Genomic DNA, 25,348 nt, shown 5'->3' on the forward strand with positions numbered 1-25,348 from the left:
ACATTGAATTGATATGTACACATAATTTTTATAGATTATAAAAACTAAATGTATTTCAAGAGTAAAGAAAGATTCAATGTTAGATGCCCTGAAGAGTTCACATAGGGTACTTTCTTTCAGTAGTTTTGTGGATCACAAGTTTATGGGACTAGGAGCCAGATTTTTAACTTCCCTACTCCAACATTTAGGTTTCTTCTTTACTCCCTTCCCTGAACTTTTGAGTAAACAGAACTAAGCATCAGTTTTTAGGCATCCCTGTGACCACTTTTTTTTTCTGGGTCAGTGAGGAGAGGATGGAGTCAGTCTCCAAAGCTCAGGGCAAAAGACCTAAGCAAGCTACTGCATACCATCTGCCCCCTCATTAGTCAGGGCCACTCAACAGCCTCTCTCTACCTAGCCCAGAACTTTGTCTAATTAAGTCTTGACATTGATGATAAATCTGTGGGAAGGGCCAGAGTGGCCACTCCCTTCTGGAGAAAGAGGATGTAAGGAGAAACATACGTATGATTATCCATTCCTTCCTAACTCCTGACTCCTAATTTGTGGGCCTCATTATGCCATCTTCCACGGCAGCTTTTTTCCTGGTAGGTTTCCCTTTATGTCCTTCAGCTCTCCTAAATAAATCTGATGGTGGTGATGAGTGAAATATTCCTACACTTGAGAAATGTGTGACCATCCCAACACTTTTGTTCACTTCCTTTCACAAACTTCTCAATGACAGGGATCTAAAAGCTAATCTCTCCTTTCCTCACTACCTTCCTAGAACACATTTCAAAATGACATCTACCGGCTGGGCACGGTGGCTCATGCCTGTTATCCCAGCACTTTGGGAGGCTGAGGCAGGCGGATCACTTGAGGTCAGGAGTTCAAGACCAGCCTGGCCAAAAGAGTGAAACCGTGTCTCTACTAAAAATGCAAAAATTATCCAGGCGTGGTGTAGTCTCGGCTACTAAGGAGGCTGAGGCAGGAGAATCACTTGAACCCGGGAGGCAGAGGTTGCAGTGAGTCGAGGTTGCGCCACTGCACTCCAGCCTAGGCGACAGAGAAAGACTCTGTCTCAAAACAAAACAAACAAAATGACATCCACCATCACTGCTCTCCTGAAATATGATCCCGAAGGACTGTTTGGTCAGTACTTTTTGGAAAGACTTAGAAACTAAAAAGGCAGTCTTTCAGGATTCTAAATTAAAAGGTCTTGCAGGACACTAACACAAGGTTTAACTCAATCCCAGAACCTATGCAAGACAGCAGCAAATCCCAAACAAATGCACTTCAGTGCCAGCAGGAGGCCCATTGCACAAGTAACATCTTCTGTTTCTGCTAATCCAATCCTCCCCTGCCGCCCCTACTGGTTAAATGTGTTTAACTGTTTTACCAATGTTGGAATTAGACAACCCCACCACCACAGTAAATAAATAAGAGGACCACACTTTATCGAATATAAATTTGTTTTTATTGAAGCAGCAGTCACATGACCTTATATCTAGCCTTTAGATTAGGCCTGACAGAGTGAGCCAGCCCTAAAAAAATGATGTTTCTTTTTGCACTAAGAGACATAACATGTTTACATACATCATCCAGTATTGGAAATGAGCAGACTCAAACACAACATGTGTTGGTTACCTGGGAGTACAGCCCCACTGTTCGTGGTGTCCATATATTTTACAGAGACCCCCAAAGACCATTACTAATAGGATGAAAGTTAAAAGAAAATACAGCCACACCAAATCATGAACACAGTAATCAAAGACAGCAGCTTATACACATTTAAAAACTGTTTCTTTCAGAGTAGTTTTCTTTCTTTTCTAAGCAGTGTCTGCAAAGCTTCCTCTACATCAAATCCAAAGGTTTCAAAGATGGAAGCTGCACCTCTTAGGGCTACACAATGGAATAAAATCATTGGAAAGAACAAGAAGTGGTATTCATATCTTGTTCTGTATAACAAAGATTGTTTCCCTAATTAGAGGGACGGAAATGGTGATGTGACTACATATTGCAGTGGCAAAATAGTAGGGTGAAGAAAGAGGGTTGGGTACTGAAATAAAGACCACACACTTGTGAATTTTAATTTCATTTCCAGGCTAACCTACTTTTTATTTAATGCAAATTACAGTACCAGTTAACTATTTCCAAACCAAGTCACATAGAACAAAATGTATTTACAAGGGAATGGGGAAAGGGAAAAAAAACATTGAGCATACTTTTCACAAAAAAGTTTATATTTAAAATGAAAAAAAATCAGTCACAGAGGCATTCAAGTAGTAATAATGTTATACAGATTTTGCTTTTCCTTTATATCAAGACAGATTTGCACAAGTGTTTGCAATAGTTTGTATACAACCCACAGTCCTTTATATATATATATATATATATAATAAATTTTGTTTTTTAGGTTTGTTTTTAAAATGGAAGTGGTCACGCTAATTGGTATGTGTACAGGCCCAAGTGATCCATCGGCAACACATTTATAAATGCAAATTTTACAGGCAAGCAGATTTTCATACAACTATCTGTATCTGCCTGTAGACAGATCTAGTAAGGAAAAAAAAACTTAAACATTAACACAAGGAAGTCTACTTTGTCAAGCTAACCCCTTATGTACTGGTTGTCATTTTGCTTTTATTGCAGAGGTGCAAAACGGAGCAACAAACTTGAATAAAACGGCATAACCCTTGTGAAAATAATCCAAACCCCAGGGATTACTTTCAAAGCCTCTCCAAGGTAGATCTCAGTCTGGGACTCTACTGTGCTTCTAGTTGTCTCTTTCATTTTCAGTGGCTCAGGTTTCTACCAGAAAAGACAGATTTTACTGTAAAGCATACCTACTTTTCCATACAGGGGAGAAAAGTGTTCGGCTCTGTGATTAGATGATCACTAACATGAACAGTAGGAATCAGATACAATTTCAGTTGAAAAGAAAGAAAACCCCCCAAATTCCTGGGGATCTGGCATTGGCCAAACTTCCTTTGGAAGATTCCAAAGTTAAATCCTTTAAAAAGGAAAGGGAAAAATAGATGAAATGCCAGTGTCTTTATATCCACAGGGATAGAGAATATAATAGTCCTCTCAGAAACCTTTGCATTGGTGCAGACAAGATGACTGGTTAGGCATACTTTGTTAAAACATAAACCAAAAATGTGTCTAAAAATTAAGAGGACTTAAAAAAAAAATGACACAGCATGTCATTGGAAAGAAGGTGCAGTCTTCTGCCTTGCTGGAATGAACACACGATGTTTCAAAAATAGTAACCTTTGGTTTGGTAAAGTTTTTTCTTCTATTCAAGACATTTATATGGAATACTTTGAGGCAAAACATTCTATTTTTCTTTCAAAAAAGGCCTTCGTGTTGGGCACACAGTAAAAATTAAACTGATTTTTTAAAAAGAAATTAAAATGGTATTTCATTGAACAAGGGTAGAGATGGCGGGAGGGAGGAAATGGGCTAAGAGTTCCCTTGTTAAAACAACAGTCCTCTATTGGCACGGTGGCACTCCGTGCAGTAACTGCTAGTAATTGCACTATAGCATTTTAGACCACTGACGTATCAAAACCTGATACTATTAAGAAACTTCGATTTATAAAAAACCAATTCTCTCTCACTCTCTCATTTGGGAGGGAAGTAGATAAAAGAGGAGAGAGAGAGCATGGAAGGCTCCCAGAATCTGCTGTTTTTAAGACCCATGGTTAGGGCTTGTGGAAGAGACGAGCAAAATCTAATCTATTCGATATCCTCCAGCTCTAGGGCTCCCTGGTGCTACACTAAGTCCCTGAATGGACTAAGTATGAAATGAAACCGGTCACTGCTACTGAGGAGGAAAGACATTCAGAACCAAAACAAAGGAAGGGCTTGAATGAAATGAGATTACGAATATGATTTCCTCTTCCCACTCCTGAGTATGGTATCACTGAAATTTAACTGTGGAAGGGGCAAAGATACTGCTATGAGTGAGTTACTATTTCAAAGGGAAAGGGGGTGAACAGGGAGACGTGGATAAAGGAAACCAATTAAAATTTAAAAAAGAACGAATTAAAAAAAAAAACACATGGAAGCGAAGGCACTCCAAACTATATAGATACACTATACATTGCTAGAGTTATTGTTACAATAATACAGGCCGGTACCTACTGTACAGAGTTAAAACTATATGGCTTTAAAAAGCTCATCTACATTTTGTCTGATTATTAAACAGAATCACTGCCCTGAACAGTAACTTTTTGCTCATTAATAACAGTTCCTGGGTCCACATATTTACATACAAAACAATAAAACTTAAATTTAAAAACATAGAAAGAAAATATAATGTACAAGCTTGAATTTGGTGAGGAGCTTTTTATTATTATTATTATATACAAAAAGATATTCAGAGACCTGGATCTCACTTGTATAAAAGAGTTCTGTGATCCCACCATGATCCTTGAGAAAGAAAAATCACACGTCTCAGTCCACACACACACACACACACGCACACATGCGCGCGCACACGCATGCACAATGAAATGAGAGAAAAGCGTGACTTTTCTCTCTTCTTTTACCCCAGTTGTGGGGGGCAACCTGTTTCCTAAAATAAGCACTGATTTTTACGGACTCTGGCGAGTATACCATGTCCACAGCAGTGTCTGCATCCAAACGCTTGCTGGGCAGTTGGATCTGAATGCAGGTCCATTTCTCTATCACAGACCTGCCTTTTCAGATTCTTTATAAATTCTGTCTGAAAATGGTCTATCAACGCCATTACCTTGAAGGAGTTACGCTGCCAAATACTTTGATTTCAGACTTCTTTCAAATCTTAGCTTTCAGAAGCACTTTATAAAACATAAAATTCAGTTTGTTTGATTTGGTTTGACTGAGCATGTTTCCTTTCTCATGAACTCTGATATATCCAGAGGTTTGTGAAACCCCTTTTGTGGCCCAAGACCTCAGCTAAACAGCAAGTGAAAACCAAGATGGCTCACAGTTGTCCTTCTGGGCACTGGTTCACTTCAGCAGGCAGGACAACTCTCTTGGAGAGTCACACACACAGTTAAGGAGCAGGACAGGGTGCTAGGGCCTGCAGGAGGGCTGCCAACAGACTCCACTTCCGAACCCTCTGGAGGACGAGACCCATAACGTGACCTAAGGTGGCAATGAGGAGGGTGAGGGCAAGTTACACACAACCAAGGTCTCAGCTCTGCAGCCCTACAGTTACCAGCTAACCTTGGAAGGCATGTGGGGAAGGAGCGGGTAGGAGGGAAAGGCGGCCATCACTCAAGTGATCTTTAAATGTAAAGTACAACTGATTGTGCCTTAAAGATTCATAGGTCAAGTAATGGCCCATAAGCACCAAGGTGACTAAAGTTCATTTTAGAGTATATAAGGCCCACATAGATGCCAACCTTAAAAGTATAAAACAAACTAGTCATGAAAATCTATTTCCTCACGGCAAACATAGTCCTTCAATTCTCCTTGCTTTCCAAGGAATATTGCTTTTTCTTCAAAAAGAGAGACTGATTCTTACACCGTTCACTGATACACAAAGAAAACAGACACAAAAACTCTTAACTGGGTGTGGGGGAAACATTCTTCTCATGTTTCAACCAGTCAATTTTGATACTGTAGACAAAAAAAAAGGCAGTATTGAATATATGTATATATAACGTATATACACACATTTATATCATCAGCTTTCCTATAAAGTCAGCAGGTATAAGTGACTATCATTCTGATGTGTAGTTTTTAATATTTCTACCATCTGACATGCATCAATAAATAAATGTAAAAAGCATGAGGTTAAAAAACAAATTAAATACAGATTCTAGATTTGGATTTAAAATTAAAACTATTTGTAGAATGTGGCTATTTCTGCAAGCTCGATTTTCAATTTAAAAATATGAAAAATAAACCAGTAGACGACTGTTACAGTTCACATTATTTAACTACAATGTCCTCTCAAGTGTATCTTTCCAAGGGAAGTAACTTTAGAAAAAAATCTGGACAAACTTATTCACAGTGGTGAGATGTATCCCTGACCTGTCCCCTTCCTCTGGGCTCATCAGCCTTTGACCTCAGCAGCTAGCTCAGCCTGCTCAACACCCCTTCCATCTCCTCCCAGGTCACTAGTTTGAAACTGTGCTAAGATTTGCAAAGAACTTTGGTCAGGCAAACAAAGAGCCACCTGTAGAGCATGTGTGCCTGAGTCTTGCTTGCTGCTTCCCCTCTGGCAGCCTCCTGTACAAGCCTCTACATCACTAGCACTGACTGAGAGCAAAACAAAACCTTAACAAATCTATCTACTAAGAATCTTCCCTGTAGAGTTCCAAACTTTATTGACCTCCCTGGGTTACGAATGATACACATTTCTTTGTCTGCCACACCTGCCACCAACATGCCAAAGGCAAGTCTATAAATACCCGAAAATATGGATTAATTTTACAAGTGACATTTAAGTCCCTGTTGAGTTACACCTGCTAAGCTCCCAACCAATTTCAAGCTGTGCACTATACCAAAGTCTTGCACTAGACTTTAAAAGAAAACAAAGTTCAAAAAAAACCCATCAGCACAGAATAAGGTTTTCTTCTTTTGTGGAAGGGGCATGAGGCAGGAGTCCTGTTTTTAAAGTATACAACAGCAGACTTTTAATAAAAAAAGATTGTCGTGGGAGAGAGATTGTGTGTTCTAGTGCTCCGCTTTCCCCCTCCCCACAACCCCTCCCACCCCCTGGATCTCCCTCAAAGTGAGAATACAACGAAATTGGTTTGTATTTATAGATATTTTACAAGGTTAAATAAGAACAACAATAAAAAAATTGAACACTAAAATGAACAGGTTTTTTTTCTCTTTTTAATATTCTTTCCAAACGTGACCAGTGTTGCTGAGTGACACTCAAGTAACTGGTGGTTTTTCCTGTGCAGCTGGCTGCTTGGGACTGTTCAGGTGGAGTTGGAAGCTGATGCAGAAGCAGCATTATTGGTCTGTCCACGGTCTCCAGTATTAGCATCTGCAAGTCAAAAAGTCCCAAGAGAGAGCATGAGCAATGGTATAACAACAAAAGAGAACAAGTACACTGTTTCAACTGCAGGCTGTGAACTGTATGGCCTTCCAAGCTGTTATTTGGAACGTTGTTTTAAATAAGGCCAACACTATGAAATCTGAATTTCTCTCTTCTTGGATTTAAGTTCATGCCTCAGCATGGTCCTGGTACAGGGAAGACAGTGTCTTTGAATAAGTTGCAGACTCAGGGAGCCAGAGACCATTTCAGTCAAAGCTCTTGCTACAGCTGGGATGAGCTGTATATGAACACTCAGCTGGAGTCTAACTCACTTGAAAATAAATGAACAGTGCACAGCTGGGAAAACTTGCTAAAAATTTTGAACCATGTTACAATATGCCCTCTGCTTAAGTAAGTAAATGGGTGGAGGCAATGAAAGTAACGTGGGTCAGTGTTGACGGGCAGAACAGACCCTCTTCATTATTCATAGAGATGGAAGACAGACAACGAGCAAAAAAGAAACAGCAACTGCAGTACCAATTTACTTAGTCAATTTAATAAAGCATCTTATATCAACAGATGAATGGATACAAGAAAATTTGGTATATATACACAATGGGGTAATATGTAGCCATAACAGAGAAAGATGGGAGGCTGAGTGGGAGGATTGCTTGAGCCAGAGAGGTTGAGGCTGCAAGTGAGCCAAGACCACCTGGCTGACACAGTAAGATACCGTCTTAAAAAAAAAAAAAAGAAAGAAAGAAAAGAAAAGAAACAGAAAAAGAAAAAGAATGAGATCCTGCCATTTGCAACAACATGGATGGAACTGAAGTCATTATGTGAAGTGAAATAAGCCAGACACAGAAAGACAAACTTTGCACGTTCTCACTTATTTGTAGGAGCTAAAATTTAAAACAATTGAACTCATGGAGATAGAAGGACTGTTACCAGAGGCTGGGAAGGGTAGCGGGGGTGGGGGAAGTGGGGATGGTTAACGGGCACAAAAAAAAAAAAAAAATGAGTAAGACCTAGTATTTGCTAGCAAAACAGGGTGACTACAGTAAAAAAACAATTTAATTGTACATTTTAAAACAACTAAAAGTATGACTGGATTGTTTGTAACATAAAGGATAAATGCTTGAGGTGATGAATATCCCATTTACCCTAATATGATTATTACACATTGCATGTCTATATCAAAATATCTCAGGTAACCCATAAATATATACACCTACTATGTCCCCACAAAAATTAAAAATTAAGAAAAAGAAAGCATCTTGTAGTCAAATCTTGACTTAGAACTTACTTAGAGCTTACTTTGCCCTAATCTTTTAGAAATACGTACAACTCTACAACTAACCATCGTCTCCTTCCCCCTTTTAAGGTCTATTATTATTTCACAGCATCCATTAACATTTAAGTGGGCATCTAACTGTGTCCAAATTGGTTTAGTAGAGTGCTGTTTTAGTGGCTATCAAGTTGCATCCTTGTCATCTCAATGACAGGGAAGGTACTGCTGGCCAAATTTTCTCCCAAAGATTTCACACTAAGCCCTGAGCAAGAGAGGTGGCTTGACTGGGATGGGCAACTTTGAAAAGCCATCTCTCTAGAAGCCACAATGCCATCAAGGTTGGTGACACCAAAAGGCAGACTCAGAAGTTTTTTTCTCTCCAGGACTGAAGGGATTTGTAGATCTACCATATGCTATGGTGAGTAGAATAACCAATGTCATGGTTGAATGCAACGTTTGGTCCTGGATCTTTCTACTTTGAATTTCTGAATTACAGGGAGACACAAAAGACCCAAGGACACATAGGGAACTCTGTGATGGATTAGCTGTTCAGTTTCTTATTTCTAAAGCCAATCTATAAAAATTATACTTCCTAATTTCCTGATAATCTGCCCTTATATACATTTAGCACAGCCTTTGGGGAAGGAATGTGAATATCTCTTAATGTGAATGATTAGGTTTAATTCATTAAATTTCCTTCAAAATAGCTAAAGCTGCTTCTAATCTTGTTGTCATGTACACAACTGAAGATATTATGCCATCAGAATTCACACATTAGGTTCATATAGCCCATGGCATGGGGTCATATTAATTCATCGGTATGGCAAATGAACAGGTGGCAGGAAAGGGTATATGACATAGAACCTACTCTCCAAAGCCAGGTTGACCACCTTTTCTAATAATCACTGAGGAACTATGCTAACACTTCATTCGTGACTCCTGGCCTTCCTTAGATATGCCCTGTTTAAAGAAGTTTTACCCTCAATGATCATCCACATTCTGTGCATCAGTAACCTAACATCAATTCCTGTCTAGACCACAGATTCCTCCAAGCCTTTCTCAGATAAAATGTTCATTTTCATGATTCAGGCACAGGCTGCATTAAAAAAAAAAATCCAGAGAAAACCTGGAACACCACAAACCCATGCTTATTGCAGCATGTCACATGCTCTGATGACACTCAGAACCTATGCATGAACATCATCAAACAGCATTTCTTTCTCATTTTCAGTACGGGAAGATAATAGGTAGAACTGCCATTCTGGTCTTCCCCAGGACTTAAAATAGGCACTGATCATCAGAAATTTATCTATCTGTTTCATCACTACATCAGCACCCATGCCAACACGGAGAGAGCAGCTCTGGCCTCGGCAGCCATTAACTACACTGGATGACATCAGCCAGGGCTGACTTTAGTTTTACCTCATCTACATGGCCACCAGCCCATTTATGTTAATTTGCTCTTTAGCAAAATCCTATTTGGCACTAATGTGCAGATGTCCTTTCACTGACTACAGCCTGTGAGCTTGTGACATTGCCAAAACCAGTCTCCTCTTTCTTGGATAAATTCAACGACTGCTTGCATGATCACAGTAAAAAGCACAAGCCTTTTAAATGAGCATAAAACCAGAAACAAATTCACTTTCTGAACAATAAAATTTGATAGACACCCATGCTCTTCAGACCTGTAATGATCTCATATTTTTCTCTTGAATTATTTTCAAATCACTTAATGAACATAATTTTAACGGCTAATTATTTCGATTATAAATATCTTTGATATCGAAAGTCACAGTCCTACCTACAGACATTCATCAAAAAAACTTTTGCCTAATGCAATGAGCTCCACTTAAAATCGAATCACACATGTCCTTGCTGAGAAGAACAGAGTTCTCTTTTTCAGAGGAAGACAAAGTATACAGAGAGCGAAAAAGTAAAACAAAAAAAGGCAAAGTTCTATAAATTCAATACTCAATAGACCACCCAGCTTACTGACGGAATAAAGTTACATTTCATAATCTCTACAATCCCATCATAAAGACAGATTGGCCCCTTGGCCAGATAAAGTAGGAGGAGCTGACCTCTTGGTGGCTAGGAAGAAACTAGTTCAAGAACAATCAGGAAACAAGACAACACAGATTACCACCTTTTTAGAAATAACTCAAGAAACAAATCTTGGCACATGCTTATTTTGTTCCCACCATCATTCTGTAAATTTATTTTACACAATGGAATCTGAATTAACGAGCTTCCTATTAAAAATGTTTATTCATTTAAAATTCTGATAAATTGTCACTGGATTTAGTTTAGTGTAATTTCTGTAACTTTTCTTCTCAAACATTTAAATAGTGACTCCACAACATAAAAACAGCAAAGTTCATTTTACTTCTCCTTACATTCCCTTCCCGTTACATATGCACTGGAGTAAAGTGATGCTAAATGGCATTATGGTTTAAAAGACAGACTAAGATCATTTTCATTATAAATGATCTGACTATGCATCATTAACCAACTCTAGTCTCTTGTTTTCAACCAAAGATGCTCTTCTGAACTTCACACTGATACATCTTTCTTAAAACTAAACCAACTCTAAAAACATTTATTGAGTATGAAGCCTACTTGTACAACTTAATAGCTGTGTGATTTTGGAACACGTTATTTAATCTATCTCTCTTTTCCTCATTGGTAAAATGGTAGTAATACCACCTACCTATGAAATTAGGCCTATGAAGTGCTTAGCACAGTATCTGGCATACAGCAATTGTTCAATAGATGGGAAGGTAAAAGAGACATCTAAAAATACATATATTTATAATCTTGTGTGACTGCAATAACCAACATCACCAAAGTAAATACTAGTGACAGCATACTGCTTACCAATATGCCAGACACCACACTAAGTATTTTGCAGTCATGTCATTTAGCTCACACAGCAACCCTGAGAAATAGGTACAACTGTTAGCTCTATTTTGCAAATAGGAGAAAGGAAGCACAAATAGATTAAGGAATGTGCCCAAGACCATATAGCTAACAAGTAGGGGAGTGGAACACAGAGCACAAGGGAGGAGAATAATCCATCTTATGGGCAGTAGAGGACAGCAGAAAAGATTTCCTAGAGATTAAGATGACTTTCATTTAGAACTAACCTCAATAAAATCACTGTGATTTCTACAAGCACATTTCTATTATCTGTTAAGAGATATTACATTAAAAGAGAAGAGTGGGCCAGGCGCGGTGGCTTATGCCTGTAATCCCAGCACTTTGGGAGGCCGAGGCGGGCGGATCACGAGGTCAGGAGATTGAGACCATCCTGGCTAACATGGTGAAACACTGACTCTACTAAAAATACCAAAAATTAGCTGGGCGTGGTGGCGGGTGCCTGTAGTCCCAGCTACTCGGGAGGCTGAGGCAGGAGAATGGCATGAATCCGGGAGGCGGAGGCTGCAGTGAGCCGAAATCGCGCCACTGCGCTCCAGCCTGGGGGACAGAGCAAGACTCTGTCTCAAAAAAAAAAAAAAAAAGAGAAGAGTGAGTTTATGATAAGAAAAATTAAGAGCACAGTTACTTTATTTTCAGTATGGGGTGTACAGAGATATAAGTGCTCTGCAAACAACTACAGAGCTGACATTTCACTGACTTTGAAGCTTCCTATAAACCAATGCCCATTATCACCTGTCTAATGCTACTATGGAAAAACAAGTAAACAAAAAAACTCCCCCAAACCAAGGATGGACTTAAGAGTAAACAGAACAATCAGCTTTGTGGGGAAGGAAAGGAAGGCACAAAATCATCCTTACACACTGTGGTAGCTACTTTCCAAGACGACCCCAATGATTCATGCCTCTTGGTAATCCATGCCTAATGCAGTCCATTCCCACACTGAATAGGACTGACCTGTGTAACTAATAGGATATTCCAGAAATAATGGTGTGTGACTTGCAAGGCTAGGACATAAAAAACACTGTGGCTTCTGCATTGCCTTCTTTCTTGGATTACTTAGTCTAGGGGAAGCCAGCTGCAATGATGTGAGATACTTAAGTAGCACTATGGAGAGGGCCACTTATTGAGTGACTGAGGCCTCCTGCATACAGGCAGCACATATTTGATAACCACATGAATGAGAGCCACTGTGGAAGTAGAGCTTCTGCCCCCAGGCAAGTCATCAGATGACTGCATCCCTGGCTAATGCTTTGACTATGTCATGAGACTCTGACCCAGAACCACCTAGCTAGCCTGCTTCTAAATTCCTGACCCATAGAAACTATGTGAGATAATAAATGTTTACTCTTGTTTTAAATAGCTAAATGTTGCGGGGTAAACTATTATGCAGAAATAGATAACACATATGCATACGTCAAAGAACTTAAATGCCATTTAGGGTTTGCACTCACAAGCCAATGAGGGAATCGCTGACAAAGTCTCCCTACATAATTAGGTCTAAGTGCTTCTAAGAAACTGTACAAGACAAAAAAAGATTATATTAGATTTAATTCTTTTTTCCAGAATTGTTTTCTCAGGAATTAATTGTTTTCTGAAAAGTCTATGGCTCTATGACTTTGTACCAGATACTGCAAAGCAAATTGGCACATGTATTAAAACCAATTTTATTCTGTGTGACGTAAGAGGTAAAACACAACTTAAGCAGTCCCACAGTGAAACCAAGGGTAGAACCCTTAAGTATCAGGTTCCCAAAAGAGTCCATGAGGCTGTGATTTTTGTCCTGGAGTAAATTTTCGTATGTAAAATTCTATATCTGGTATACATACATTTCTTTTTATAGGACAGGATCTATAGCGTTCTTTTCTTTTTTTTCTAGATTCTTAAGAGATCTGTAAGAGTTGCTAGATAATGGAGTCATGGATTAATGGTCAACTGTCTCTACACTGAGGAAACTGCCCCACCCAAATGTTCAAGTCATAAACGGAGAAGTTCTTGCCTTGATTCCTTGCTGTCTGCATCCCCCCACACCCCGCCCACAAATGGTCCTGTCCATACTCCCTGTCCCAAATGTGGTTGATCAAAGGTGCAAATGAGGAACAGGAAGGAGAGTGAATGGAAGGTCTCCATTTACACCTACTGCCAAAGGATTTAAATAAAAAGAGAGTAGAAAACAAGGAAATGGGTTGGGAGGAGAAGACAGAAAATAAACATAGGAGACAGGGTTCCAAAGGCTCTGCCACCATGAATTAGTATTCTAGATCTGTGTGTCTATAAAAAATTAAATTCTTCTAATTTATTGAAATGCTCACTATCTGGCCCAGCACCAATCACAGAAATGTTCTATTTATATTCTCTAATATAGTAGCTGCTAACTACATAAGGCTATTTATTTAAATTTAAAGTAATTGATGTTAAAGATTAAAATTCAGTTCCTCATTTGCTCTCAACACATTTCAAGTTCTCAAAAGCTACAAAATTATTAAATATTTTACTATTTATATTGTTGGCATATTAGTAAAATAACATATTTTAGATATTTCAAATGAGCCTTTTTGTGTTTCACATGCACTTTATAAGTACACTTGGAAACATTAGGTTTTTTTTTTTTTTTTTTTTTTTTGAGACAGGGTCTCACTCTGTCACCTAGGCTGGAGTACAGTGGCGCAATCTCAGCTCACTGCAACCTCTGCCTCCTGGGTTCAAGGGATTTTCCTGGCTTCCCGAGTGGCTGGGATTACAGGCACGCACCACCATGCCTGGCTAATTTTTTTTTTTTTTTTTGTATTTTTAGTAGAGATGGGGTTTCACCATGTTGGCCAGGCTGGTCTCGAACTCCTGGCCTCAGGTGATCTCGAACTCCTGGCCTCAGGTGATCTGACTGCCTCGACCTCCCAAAGTGCTGGGATTACAGGTGTGAGTCACTGCACCCGGCCAGGTATATTTTTATTCCCTATTTCCTTTACTATGCTCTTGCCCAACAACAACCTCTTCCAAGCACATTTTATGTGTTTCTACTTATCAGGTATCCTCTTTCTATAATAGTTAGAAATGTCTTATGACAGGTCAATCTCTCTAGAAGATAAAATTAACAGCCTGGGAGATATTATTTATACTGTGTACCTAACTCAGGATGTTCCTACTCAAGCTGTTCCAAGTGGAAATGCTTCTACCGTAAAACTGTGTCTTAGATATTAATGTTATTAACTGGCACATGAACAAATTACTCACAGAGAATCAAAGTATACCCTAAACTTATATTTAATTTGAAATTATAATTTACACTCATGAAATCAAAGTACACCTGCAAGGAAAAGATGTGGCACAGAACACTAAGGTGATTATAAAAATAGAAGTAAAATTCGGATGCCTGTGAGTCAACCCATCCACCAGGATACCTGGAAGACCTGTCAGTAAGACTGTTTATATTTGATCTGCTGGCAGCTGAGAGGTCTCAGTTCCCTGTGAGCTCAGGGGCAGGGCACATTGCATTTAAGAAGTTTGGCTGTTCAGGGTAGAAAACTGAAGGTCATGGGGACACACAGGTAACATTTTCACCGTTCCTTTAAGTTAAAATGCTTAATTTAGTAATAAACAAAAAAAAGGGACATATAAATAAAAGTAGGTGACTTCAGGTAAGGAACTGAGGAACACTTCAGGGACACATGGAAAAATGTCTGATAGGGAATTCCAACTTAATCCAGATTTTAAATTACTTTTAGAGGAGGGGAAAAACCCAGATAAAATTTTTGACTTGATAGGAGAGAACATGTTTTGCACAGAAAGCAAGAACTTCTAGAAGTGATGTCTAGGACTGCTCTGGTGAGAATAATGACTAAGCTGGTTTGATTTTAGGTATCTATATACAAACTCACAAAGTGAACCTGAAACCTTAACATGGGGTGGATACAATCTCACTGGTGTCAGTGAATTTGTCAAAATGGTATAGTTCAAAATGGAAGTCTGTATTTCAGATGCAGAGCCAACAGGAGGAAACGGATGCAGCATTGTACCTAAAAAAGATGCACACATTAATTGGCTACCAAGTTGGTAACACCTAAAAATGTGTATGTGCACACATGCACACTGTACTTTCCCTACTCCCACTCTATGAGGACATGGGGCAATGGGGAAATAGAAAAGTACTTGTATTGACAGTGGGGAGTATCAGCTGACGGCGGGACAAACTTTCGGAAGGCAATTTGACATTAAACTTTAAAATTCTTTATACTTTTTGACTCTACTTCTAAAAATTTAGAAGAATAAGTACAGCTTTATGCAAAGATATCTTCAAAGCATTTTTCAGAACAACAAAACCAAAAAACCCCATCTTTGACACAAACCAAAAGTCCAAGAATAAGAAATTAACTATGGTATAGCCTTAGGATATTGGCTGAATACTATAATCATATAACTTCACCCTCTAAATAGCCTAAGCCCATTTTTTAAAAAAGCATCTCTCTCTGCCCATTCATATATAGACTAAAACATAATGTTATGTGTGATTATCTTTGAAAGTAGAATAGGGGCAATTTTTATTTCCTAAAATAACTATACACTATTATGTTCCTGATAGACAAAAATGCCTGCTTTTTTTTTTTTTAAAAAAAGTTGCAGACTTTTGGGAAATTTAACATCTATTTGGGTTAAGATAAAGAGAAAATAGGAAGAACAAGTTTACAAAGAGGAACAACAGGGCATGCACTGCAGCTTCTACACTAGACAGAACATGAACACAACTTTCCCAATGTACACTGTAGAACTGGCCCAAAGGCCAGGAATAATATTAATAGTACCTGGGGAAAGGATGAGGGGGGGTAACTCTCATTTTAGAAAAGCAAGCATCTAATAAACTGACAATTTGCTTAACATTTCACCTCTCAAAAACAGTAGAAACAAACAATGAGAGAAATTATTCTGTGTTTAATTCTGCCCAACTAAAAAGAATTGGCTGGTATGTAGGTAACAGGAATTCTGGGGTGAAAATAATTGTAATTGTAAGACAAAGGGGCCACTAGCCATGGCGAAATCTGAACAAGACTTCAGCCAAATGAATTTTTAGAAGTTTGAAGAACAAATAGCTATGATTTTGTGGCTAAAGTCTTCAAAAGAGGCTAATAACTAAGAAGAAATAGAAAAGTATAAACAAAATTTTGATCAAGTAATTGCAAATAATCTCAATGTAAATAAAGTAACAGTAAGAGCTTTTCAAACCAAGATGAAGACAAGTTAAGCCTGCTGACCACGTAAAATGACAGACCTCACCCAAATGTTATCACGACTCCCCTTTCTGTTAGAAGGGTTTTCAACTTGAAAAGATGTAACAAAAATCCTAATAAATAAAATGTGCCCCAAGGAAGCTGAGGGCAATCAAAAATTTTAAATGTCTTTAAACTCACAATCTATAGTCCAAGAAACAAATCTAAAATGGATTACAGAAACTCACAGCTTACAGATATTTAGGCACTACAAATTTCCCTGTCTTAAAAATAACGGTTTGATTTCCATCTTTGATATGGTTACTTTTTTTTTTTAATGGAAAAAGGCTGAAAGTTTTCTTAGAACAACGAAGCATTTTACAAAGTGCTTTTTATAACCGCCTCATATAAATGAGTATTTTAAAGGTTGGTCTGTAGTTAAGCAAACAAGAGGAATGACCAGTCACGAAGAGGAATGACCAATCACTAAGACCACCAGAAGAGTAATTTCTAGGAAACCCAGTCAAGTTCCAATTAATTTATCAGTAACTTGAATAAAGGCAAAACATTTCTAGTAGGGTCTGTCTTGTCCTCTTTGATATGTTTTATTAGTTGCTTGGATAGAGGTAAAAAACTGACATGTTTATGAAATGCACAGATGATATACAATTGGGGAGAAAATCCAATACCCTAATCCTTTAGAACAAATCCAGGATTAGGGTTTAAAGCTGTCATTAGTATGGAGGGCAAGTTAGCTATCATTAACATTTGAAGGACTTTTACATGGAAGGATCTGGATGGTTCTGTTATAATTTCACAGTAGAATCACTGACTGGAAGAAGGCATAGAGAAATACATTTCTGGGTGAAAAAAGGATAAACTTTTCTTTCTTTTTTTTTTTTTTTGAGACGGAGTCTCGCTCTGTTGCCCAGGCTGGAGTGCAGTGGCGCGATCTTGGCTCACTGCAAGCTCCGCCTCCCAGGTTCGCGCCATTCTCCTGCCTCAGCCTTCCGAGTAGCTGGGACTACAGGCGCCCGCTACCAGGCCCAGCTAATTTTTTTTTTATTTTTTATATTTAGTAGAGACGGGGTTTCACCATGCTGGCCAGGATGGTCTCGATCTCTTGACCTCGTGATCCACCTGCCTCGGCCTCCCAAAGTGCTGGGACTACAGGCGTTGAACCACCACGCCCGGCCAAACTTTTCTAATAGAGTGATGCAAAGATAAAAAGGTGCTCATTTTTGCAATCATGTCTATTACTGAATATACATAACCATGGGATAGATGACCACTTCTCAGTAGATAATGAGGGGTGAACTGAAATCTGTGGTTTTTAACAGCAGAACCATTGCATTGAAAGAAACTTTATGCTGATGACCAATATACCAAACAGATAAAACCAGAAAACTGCTCTAGTTGAAATTCCCTACAACATCTCACATTCAACTCATCTGAGCAGATGCTCTCTAAAATGGTTTGTATTTGATTAGGAAAACGATAATGTCTTGAGATTTATTACTTTAGATGTTCCAGATGAATGGTCTCCTAAATGGAGTGAATGAGATGACTGGGCGTACAAAGAAAATAAGACATATATAATATATATTATATATTTTATATATATAAATGTTGAACATTTCCTACATTGACCATTCATATATTATATATATATATTTCAGTCAACATAAGAAATTATACTATGAATTTTGGCTGGCCACAGTGGCTCACACCTGTAATCCCAGCACCTTGGGAGGCCAAGGCGGGCAGATCACTTGAGGCCAGGAGTTCAAGACCAGCCTGGCCAACAAAGTGAAACCCCGTCTGTACTAAAATTACAAAAAATTAGCCAGGTATGGTAGTGCGTACCTGTAATCCCAGCTACTTGGGAGGCTGAGGCATGAGAATCACTTGAACCCAGGAGTTGGAGGTTACATGAGCTGAGACCACGCCACTGTACTCCAGTCTGGGCGACAGAGTAAGACTCTGTCTCAAAAAAAAAAAAAACACACACAAAGAAATTATACTTTGGGAATTGAGAGTAGTATGTGTAATTTTCAAGAGATTCTCATGTCAATCAGAGCCATGATTAACAATAATGTCTCTAGATACTAACGCATTTTAAAAACAACTTATAAAGAATGTTTTTTAGGAAAAAAAAAATCAACATCTATACCCACTAATTTAGCACAACAGTTTACAGTTTTGTATATTTCTGTCTAGTCCCTATCCACATGAAAATACACATTTTGACAATAGTAACCAACAAGGTTCACGAGATTTTAAAATTTTCTCCACATAAATTAGGATGAGTATTTCCATGAATGTCCACAAGCTTCATGAAAATTGTTTTTTATGGCTACATAAAAATGGAGATTCCACAATGTATTAAAACAATTTCCTACTGCTGACCATTCAGGTTACATTGGCTCTCCTTTTTGTTATATATTAATACATAATTTTTTATTACATGATTTATGATTATTTATGTGATTCCTCTCTCTGTACATGATAGCCTTTTTCTTTCCATAGATTTATCCTGAAGTTAAAATCCCTAAAGTGGAATTACTGAACTAAAAATTCTGAATTCTGACAGCTCTTGTTTTATACTATAATACTTTCCCAGAAGTTTTTATCAACTCACATACAGTTACAGTACAACAAAAGGAAAGTTGAAACATCTGCAAAAACAGTTCCCTCAGTGTTAATGTCCTCAAACTTAATATTTGCACCATCTTTACCATTTTCAAAGAAGGTGAGAAAGAATTGTGATATTTTGTTGTACTAGTCAAAGTTTGTTGGTGATGACAGAGAACAATTATATATTCCCAGAATTAGCACAGTATAATTTTAGGCCACAATCTGGGTACGAAAATGTCTATTTTCTTTTGCTTTTTTCAGAAGCAGCAATATAGAGAATTAGATTTCTGCCTATAATGTACTTAAAATTTAATAAGACTTAAATATCTGAAATCCATTTAACAGCTTTGGCTAACAGTAACTGACTAAAATCCAAAGCTTATTTCACCATAATATAGTCAGTATGATCATGGTTGATGGCATCTTTGTCAATCTGCTTTGTTTTTCTGCTTTTATTCCACACACTTTAGGATTGAGCTTTGTTCCCAGGTCTACACAAATGTCAGAAAACTCCATTCTTGTCTAAGCCAGCTATAAGCAACATAAAAAGTGTCCCAAGCAGTTTATCTAGGAGCCTCTGTATTCTGATGATCTTGCTCTAGACACAAATATACTCGACAGAACCTGAATTGCAACGATGCTGAGCAACAACAGGAATGGCATTTTAACAGATCAGATGATAATTCAGTTATGGTACTCTTTTGAATTTGTATTTTAGTGATGTAAGGTCATTTTTAGATGATTTGGAGACACATTCTCACGCTATTGAAAACAGGTTAAGTATTATTTAAGTATTATTTTGCTTCTTGTTGATATGACTGTCATAAACTAAAAGTGACTCTACCTCTAAGATACGAATCATTTTGATGTTATGTGCTCCATTACACTGATTTACATCAAGTATGACAACTAGTTTAGTTACTTAGGGGTTCATATTGTAATTAATTCTCCCCAGGGTATGTGGGGGTATATTACCATGGTGATGTAGCTTAGGTGGGTGATTAGAAATTCTTTGAAAATTTAAATTTGAAATATTTCCAGGTTCAGATATTCAAGGTCTAGAGCTTTATAGCTTAATAGTTTATTTATTTATTTATTTTTTATTTTTTATTTATTTATTTTGAGATGGAGTCTCACTCTGTTGCCCAGGCTGGAGTGCAGTGGCGCAATCTCGGCTCACTGCAAGCTCCGCCTCCCGGGTTCACGCCATTCTCCTGCCTCAGCCTCTCCGAGTAGCTGGGACTACAGGCGCCCACCACTACGCCCGGCTAATTTTTTTTGTATTTTTAGTAGAGACGGGGTTTCACCGTGGTCTCGATCTCCTGACCTCGTGATCCGCCCGCCTCGGCCTCTCAAAGTGCTGGGATTACAAGCGTGAGCCACCGTGCCCGGCTTTATTTATTTATTTTTGTACTCTGGAGCAGATCCTGAAATGCTTTGTGAGGAAAGCTTCGGCTATGTCTGTAGCTTAGCAGTCCCTCCCTCTGTGTGGAGAGATGCATGTCCATTTATCCAGGAAAGAAAAGTCATAGATTCTTTCGTCATAAGAGGATGGATGTCAATCCTGCCCTCCACATGGCTTTTAAAAAAAAACATGTCTGATGTGTCCTTACTTTGCAATAACAGTAATAAAAATACCAATAACAGTTTCCTTTCACTGAGAGCCTACTGTATGGGCAGGCAAAGTGCTAATAAGCACTCTGAACACTTTATATCTTACTTCTTACAATTCTATGTAGTGGATATTTATTATTCCTGCTTCTGGACAAGGAAACCAAATCTAAGAGAAACAGAGGATATATATATATATAATTATTATTTTTTTTTTGAGACAAAGTTTTGCTCTTGTTGCCCAGGCTGGAGTGCAATGGCACAATCTCGGCTCACTGCAACCTCCGCCTCCCAGGTTCAAGCGATTCTCTTGCCTTAACCTCCTGAGTAGCTGGGATTACAGGCATGCGTCACCACGCCCGGCTAATTTTGTATTTTTAGTAGAGACAGGGTATCTCCATGTTGGTCAGGCTGGTCTTGAACTCCCAACCTCAGGTGATCCGTCTGCCTTGGTCTCCCAAAGTGCTAGGACTAACGGCGTGAGCCACCGCGCCTGGCCGAGGACATACATATTTTAAGGTCTTACAAAAGAATGCAACTCACACTGACAAATTCTTATTTAAAACATACATGAATCTTAAACTACAGGCAGCCGGAAGGCCACGCAATCAATTACTTGGTCTAGACCAGCATTTCCTGAGGTATGTTTGGTGACATACTTGGGCCTTCACTACTGCAGCGCCATAGAAATCTGTTTAACTATACTGTGGTTAAACTGTTTTTGGGTTATAACGAGGGGAACTTTAAAAAAAAGTATGTTTGAAACTCACATTTCTTGTTAGAATGATGATGTTAAATTCATTTACTGTATCTCTTTCAGTACCAAATCTGAGGCCCTAAAGGAGAAATATTTCTTAAACAGTAGGGCCAGAAACCGTTTTTCCTAAGCCACCAGTGTGCTTTCAATCTAATGAACAATGGGAAATTTTAACAGAATTATAACACTTCTTCATTTACTTTAGCCCAGACCAATATCTGAAATATCCTCTTCGGTAACTATTAAGGTACTCAAGGCATGCATTTCTCTAAACTAATTTTAGCTCTAATCTCAGCTTACTATTCCCTCTATTAGCTTCCCCATACCCCAATTCAACTTTGGAGTAAACTCTCAGAGTCAAAGTTCAATGTCAGTTTCTAATTTTATGTTGAAATTTGATTTCTATAGCTGTAAAAATATACACATGTAAATTATTATTATTATTTTTCAGTTTGCTATAACCTGTATCAAAACAACATGAAAATCAGGTTATACTAGGCTCTTACTAAGCAGACAATTTGCTCAAAAACATAAGTCACAATCATTAATTAGTTCGGTATCTTGCATTAAGAAAGTTACTTTAAACTGCTCAAAACCTACTTATTTTTATACACAGTGTAAAGCCGTTCTAGCAAAACTGTAGAAATGAGCTCAGTAAGTAAATGTGTTAGTTTGGGGTTAGGGCCTTTTTCATGTTGTGAACAATTAACGTAACCTGGGCCAGTATTAAATTTGTTAATGGCTTATAGCAATTCTGTCTTGATTCTAAACAGGTCATACTTTAAAAAAATCTTTTTACCTTAAAAATTTTAAAGCAGATTTCAGCACACTTTCTCAACCTATAAAATGGAGTGGCAATGTTGTCCTAAAGTACAGACAAATAAAGACAAGTAAAGACAAATGTCCTAAAGTAATTGCCACTCCATTTTACAGACTGGGAAAATGAATAAGACACTAATAAAACTAACAAAGTTCAAAGTACTTTCTCAAGGTAGCATGTGCTGATAAACTTGGAACAAGAAAAGAGATTTTTCTTTCCAGACTTTTCCTGAACATGAACTAGAATGAAATGTTTTAAATCTTTATTAGCAACATTTTAAAAGATTAAGATTAGACAGAAACAACACCATCAAACAACGGGACATGGATTTTGACCTTACTGTTTAATGACAAGAACTAGTAATGAAAGATTTTATCTCCTGCAGCATAAATACCCTTAGGCAAAAATGGATCTGATCCAACTCAGTTCAAGACTATTTAAAGAAAATGAAGTCAGCTCCTGCCATTAGCTTTTTGGAGAGAGAGAGAAAAAAAAGGTGCCAAATTCTGAGCTCCTAACTGTGCTACCTATTATATTTCTAACTTAAAAACTTTTAAGTTTTAAAAGCATCCAGTCATTATTTGGAAGAACTTCACTTCACTCTTAAGGGTTGGGTATTTTCAGAATATCTGCAAGGATACCGGTTCTCACTAAATCAGGCCCCACCATTAGCTGGCTTCGGGCCCAGCAGCACACCCTAGCTCTAACCCGTGAATAATTTTTTTTTGGTATATAAGAGTCTTGTTCACATTCTGATCTAAATCTCAGTTAAACATATTTGCATTGCAGTTTTAGCCCTTTCAAATGATTTAAAAAATGATTAAATATAAGTATAAACTTGTATTTTATACTTTTTGAAAATATTTGCCTCTCTAGTATACTACTGTAATTTACATTCGAAGGGAAAAAAACAAAAGTGTATTATTTTCAGTAACAATATATTTATATGCTTTCAGCTATAAACATCTCATTTGATTTGATTTCCTATTGAAATTATGTAAAAGCCATAACTTTAAAAATTTTTTTAATTTATTTTTATTTTTTAGATGGGGGTCTCACTACGTTGTCTAGGCTGGTCTTGAACTCCTGGCCTCAAGTGATCCTCTCACTAAGATGACAGAATTTAACATTATCAGAAGATATTTATATCTTATATACAAGGTACCTGGTGGGTGCTTTTGTTCTATGTTTTTTGGAAATAAAGCAAAAAATTTTATTCAGGTTTACTCATTTGGCTGTGCTGTTTTTGATATGTAAAAGGTATTAAATGTTCATACTCATCAAATGAAATGAAAGGTAATCATGTCTTTTTGAAAAACAGAATTTTTTTTTTTTTGAGACGGAGTCTTGCTCTGTCACCCAGGCTGGAGTGCAGTGGCGCGATCTCGGCTCAATGCAACCTCTGCCTCCCGGTTTCAAGCAATTCTCCTGTCTCAGCCTCCCCAGAAGCTGGGACTACAGGCACCTGCCACCACACCTGGCTAAGTTTTTATTTTTAGTAGAGACAAGGTTTCACCTTGTTGGTCAGGCTGGTCTCGAACTCCTGACCTCAGGTGATCCACCCACCTCAGCCTCCCAAAGTGCTGGGATTACAGGTGTGAGCCACCATGCCCAGCCCAGAATATGTTTTTATAGAAGAGACTTAGAACGTTCTTACCTGAGGCTGCTGTGGCATTTGTGGGGGTTGAAGCAGCTGCTTGAATCCGAGCATGAGGAGGAATAAGGATGGTAGCCAGAGGTGGATTACTTGACAGTTCTATAGAAGGTTAAGACACAAATGTTAGAGTCCACTCTTAGCTTTGTATGCAAAACTATTTTATTGGTAAGAGTGAAAGTAAGATTCTGCATTAAACTACCAGTTTAGGCCAGGCACAGTGGCTCATGCCTGTAATCCCAGCACTTTAGGAGGCCAAGGTGGGTGAATCACCTGAGGTCAGGAGTTCGAGATCAGCCTGGCCAACATAGTGAAACCCTGTCTCTACTAAAAATACAAAAATTAGGGGATCAAAGCAACAAGAAGAGCTAACTATCTTAAATATATATGCACCCAATACAGGAGCATCCAGATTCATAAAGGAAGTTCTTAGAGACCTACAAAGAGACTTGGACTCCCACACAATAACAGTGGGAGACTTTAACACCACACTGTCAGTATTACACAGATCAACGAAACAGAAAAGTAACAAGGATATTCAGGACTTGAACTCAGCTCTGGACCAAGTTCTGTAGACAGACATCTACAGAACTCCCCACCCCAAATCAACAGAATATACATTCTTCTCAGCACCACATAGCACTTACTCTAAAATCGACCACATAATTGGAAGTAAAACACTCCTCAGCAAATGCAAAAGAACAGAAATCATAACAAACAGTCTCTCAGACAATAGTGCATCAAATTAGAACTCAGAATTAAGAAACTCACTCAAAACCGCACAACCACATGGAAACTAAACAACCTGCTCCTGAATGACTACTGGGTAAATAACGAAATTAAGGCAGAAATAAATAAGTTCTTCGAAACCAATGAGAACAGAGACACAACATACCAGAATCTCTGGGACACAGCTAAAGCAGTGTTTAGAGGGAAATTTATAGCACTAAATAAATGCCCACAGGAGAAAGCAGGAAAGATCTAAAATTGACACCCTAACATCACAATTAAAAGAACCAGAGAAGCAAGAGCAAACACATTCAAAAGCTAGCACAAGACAAGAAATAACTAAGATCAGATCAGAATAGAAGGAGATAGAGACACAAAAAACCCTTAAAAAAAAAAAATCAATGAATCCAGGAGCTGGTTTTTTGAAAAGATTAACAAAATAGATAGACTGCTAGCCAGATTAATAAAGGAGAAATGAGAGAAGAATCAAATAGACACAATAAAAAATGATAAAGGGGAGATCACCACTGATCGCACAGAAATACAAACTACCATCAGAGAATACTATAAACACCTCTTCGCAAATAAACTAGAAAATCTAGAATAAATGGATAAATTCCTCGACACATACACCCTCCCAAGACTAAACCAGGAAGAAGTTGAATCTCTGAATAGACCAATGGCAGTAATTAATAGCCTACCAACAAAAAAAGCCCAGGACCAGACAGATTCACAATTGAATTCTACCAG

At 38.1% G+C, this 25,348-nt stretch overlaps 1 protein-coding gene across 4 annotated transcripts in view; it reads right to left on the reverse strand.

The window, feature by feature from the left end:
* Positions 1 to 1,430: 1,430 nt before the first annotated feature.
* The window catches only part of GSK3B (glycogen synthase kinase 3 beta), a 251,570-nt gene continuing 227,652 nt past the window's right edge, over positions 1,431 to 25,348 (reverse strand). For 2 of the 4 annotated variants that reach the window (XM_055260260.2, XM_055260259.2), the window contains 2 exons: positions 23,873 to 23,971; positions 1,431 to 6,973 (listed from right to left, as the gene is read on the reverse strand). In XM_055260260.2, coding sequence (XP_055116235.2) covers positions 6,906 to 6,973; positions 23,873 to 23,971 — 167 coding nt within the window. In that variant the 3' untranslated portion in view covers positions 1,431 to 6,905. The remainder of the gene's footprint in view (positions 6,974 to 23,872; positions 23,972 to 25,348) is intronic. The other 2 variants (XM_055260261.2, XM_063630117.1) reach the window with 1 other exon arrangement.

Source organism: Symphalangus syndactylus, chromosome 21 (assembly GCF_028878055.3).
Source record: "Symphalangus syndactylus isolate Jambi chromosome 21, NHGRI_mSymSyn1-v2.1_pri, whole genome shotgun sequence".
NCBI lineage: Eukaryota > Metazoa > Chordata > Mammalia > Primates > Hylobatidae > Symphalangus > Symphalangus syndactylus.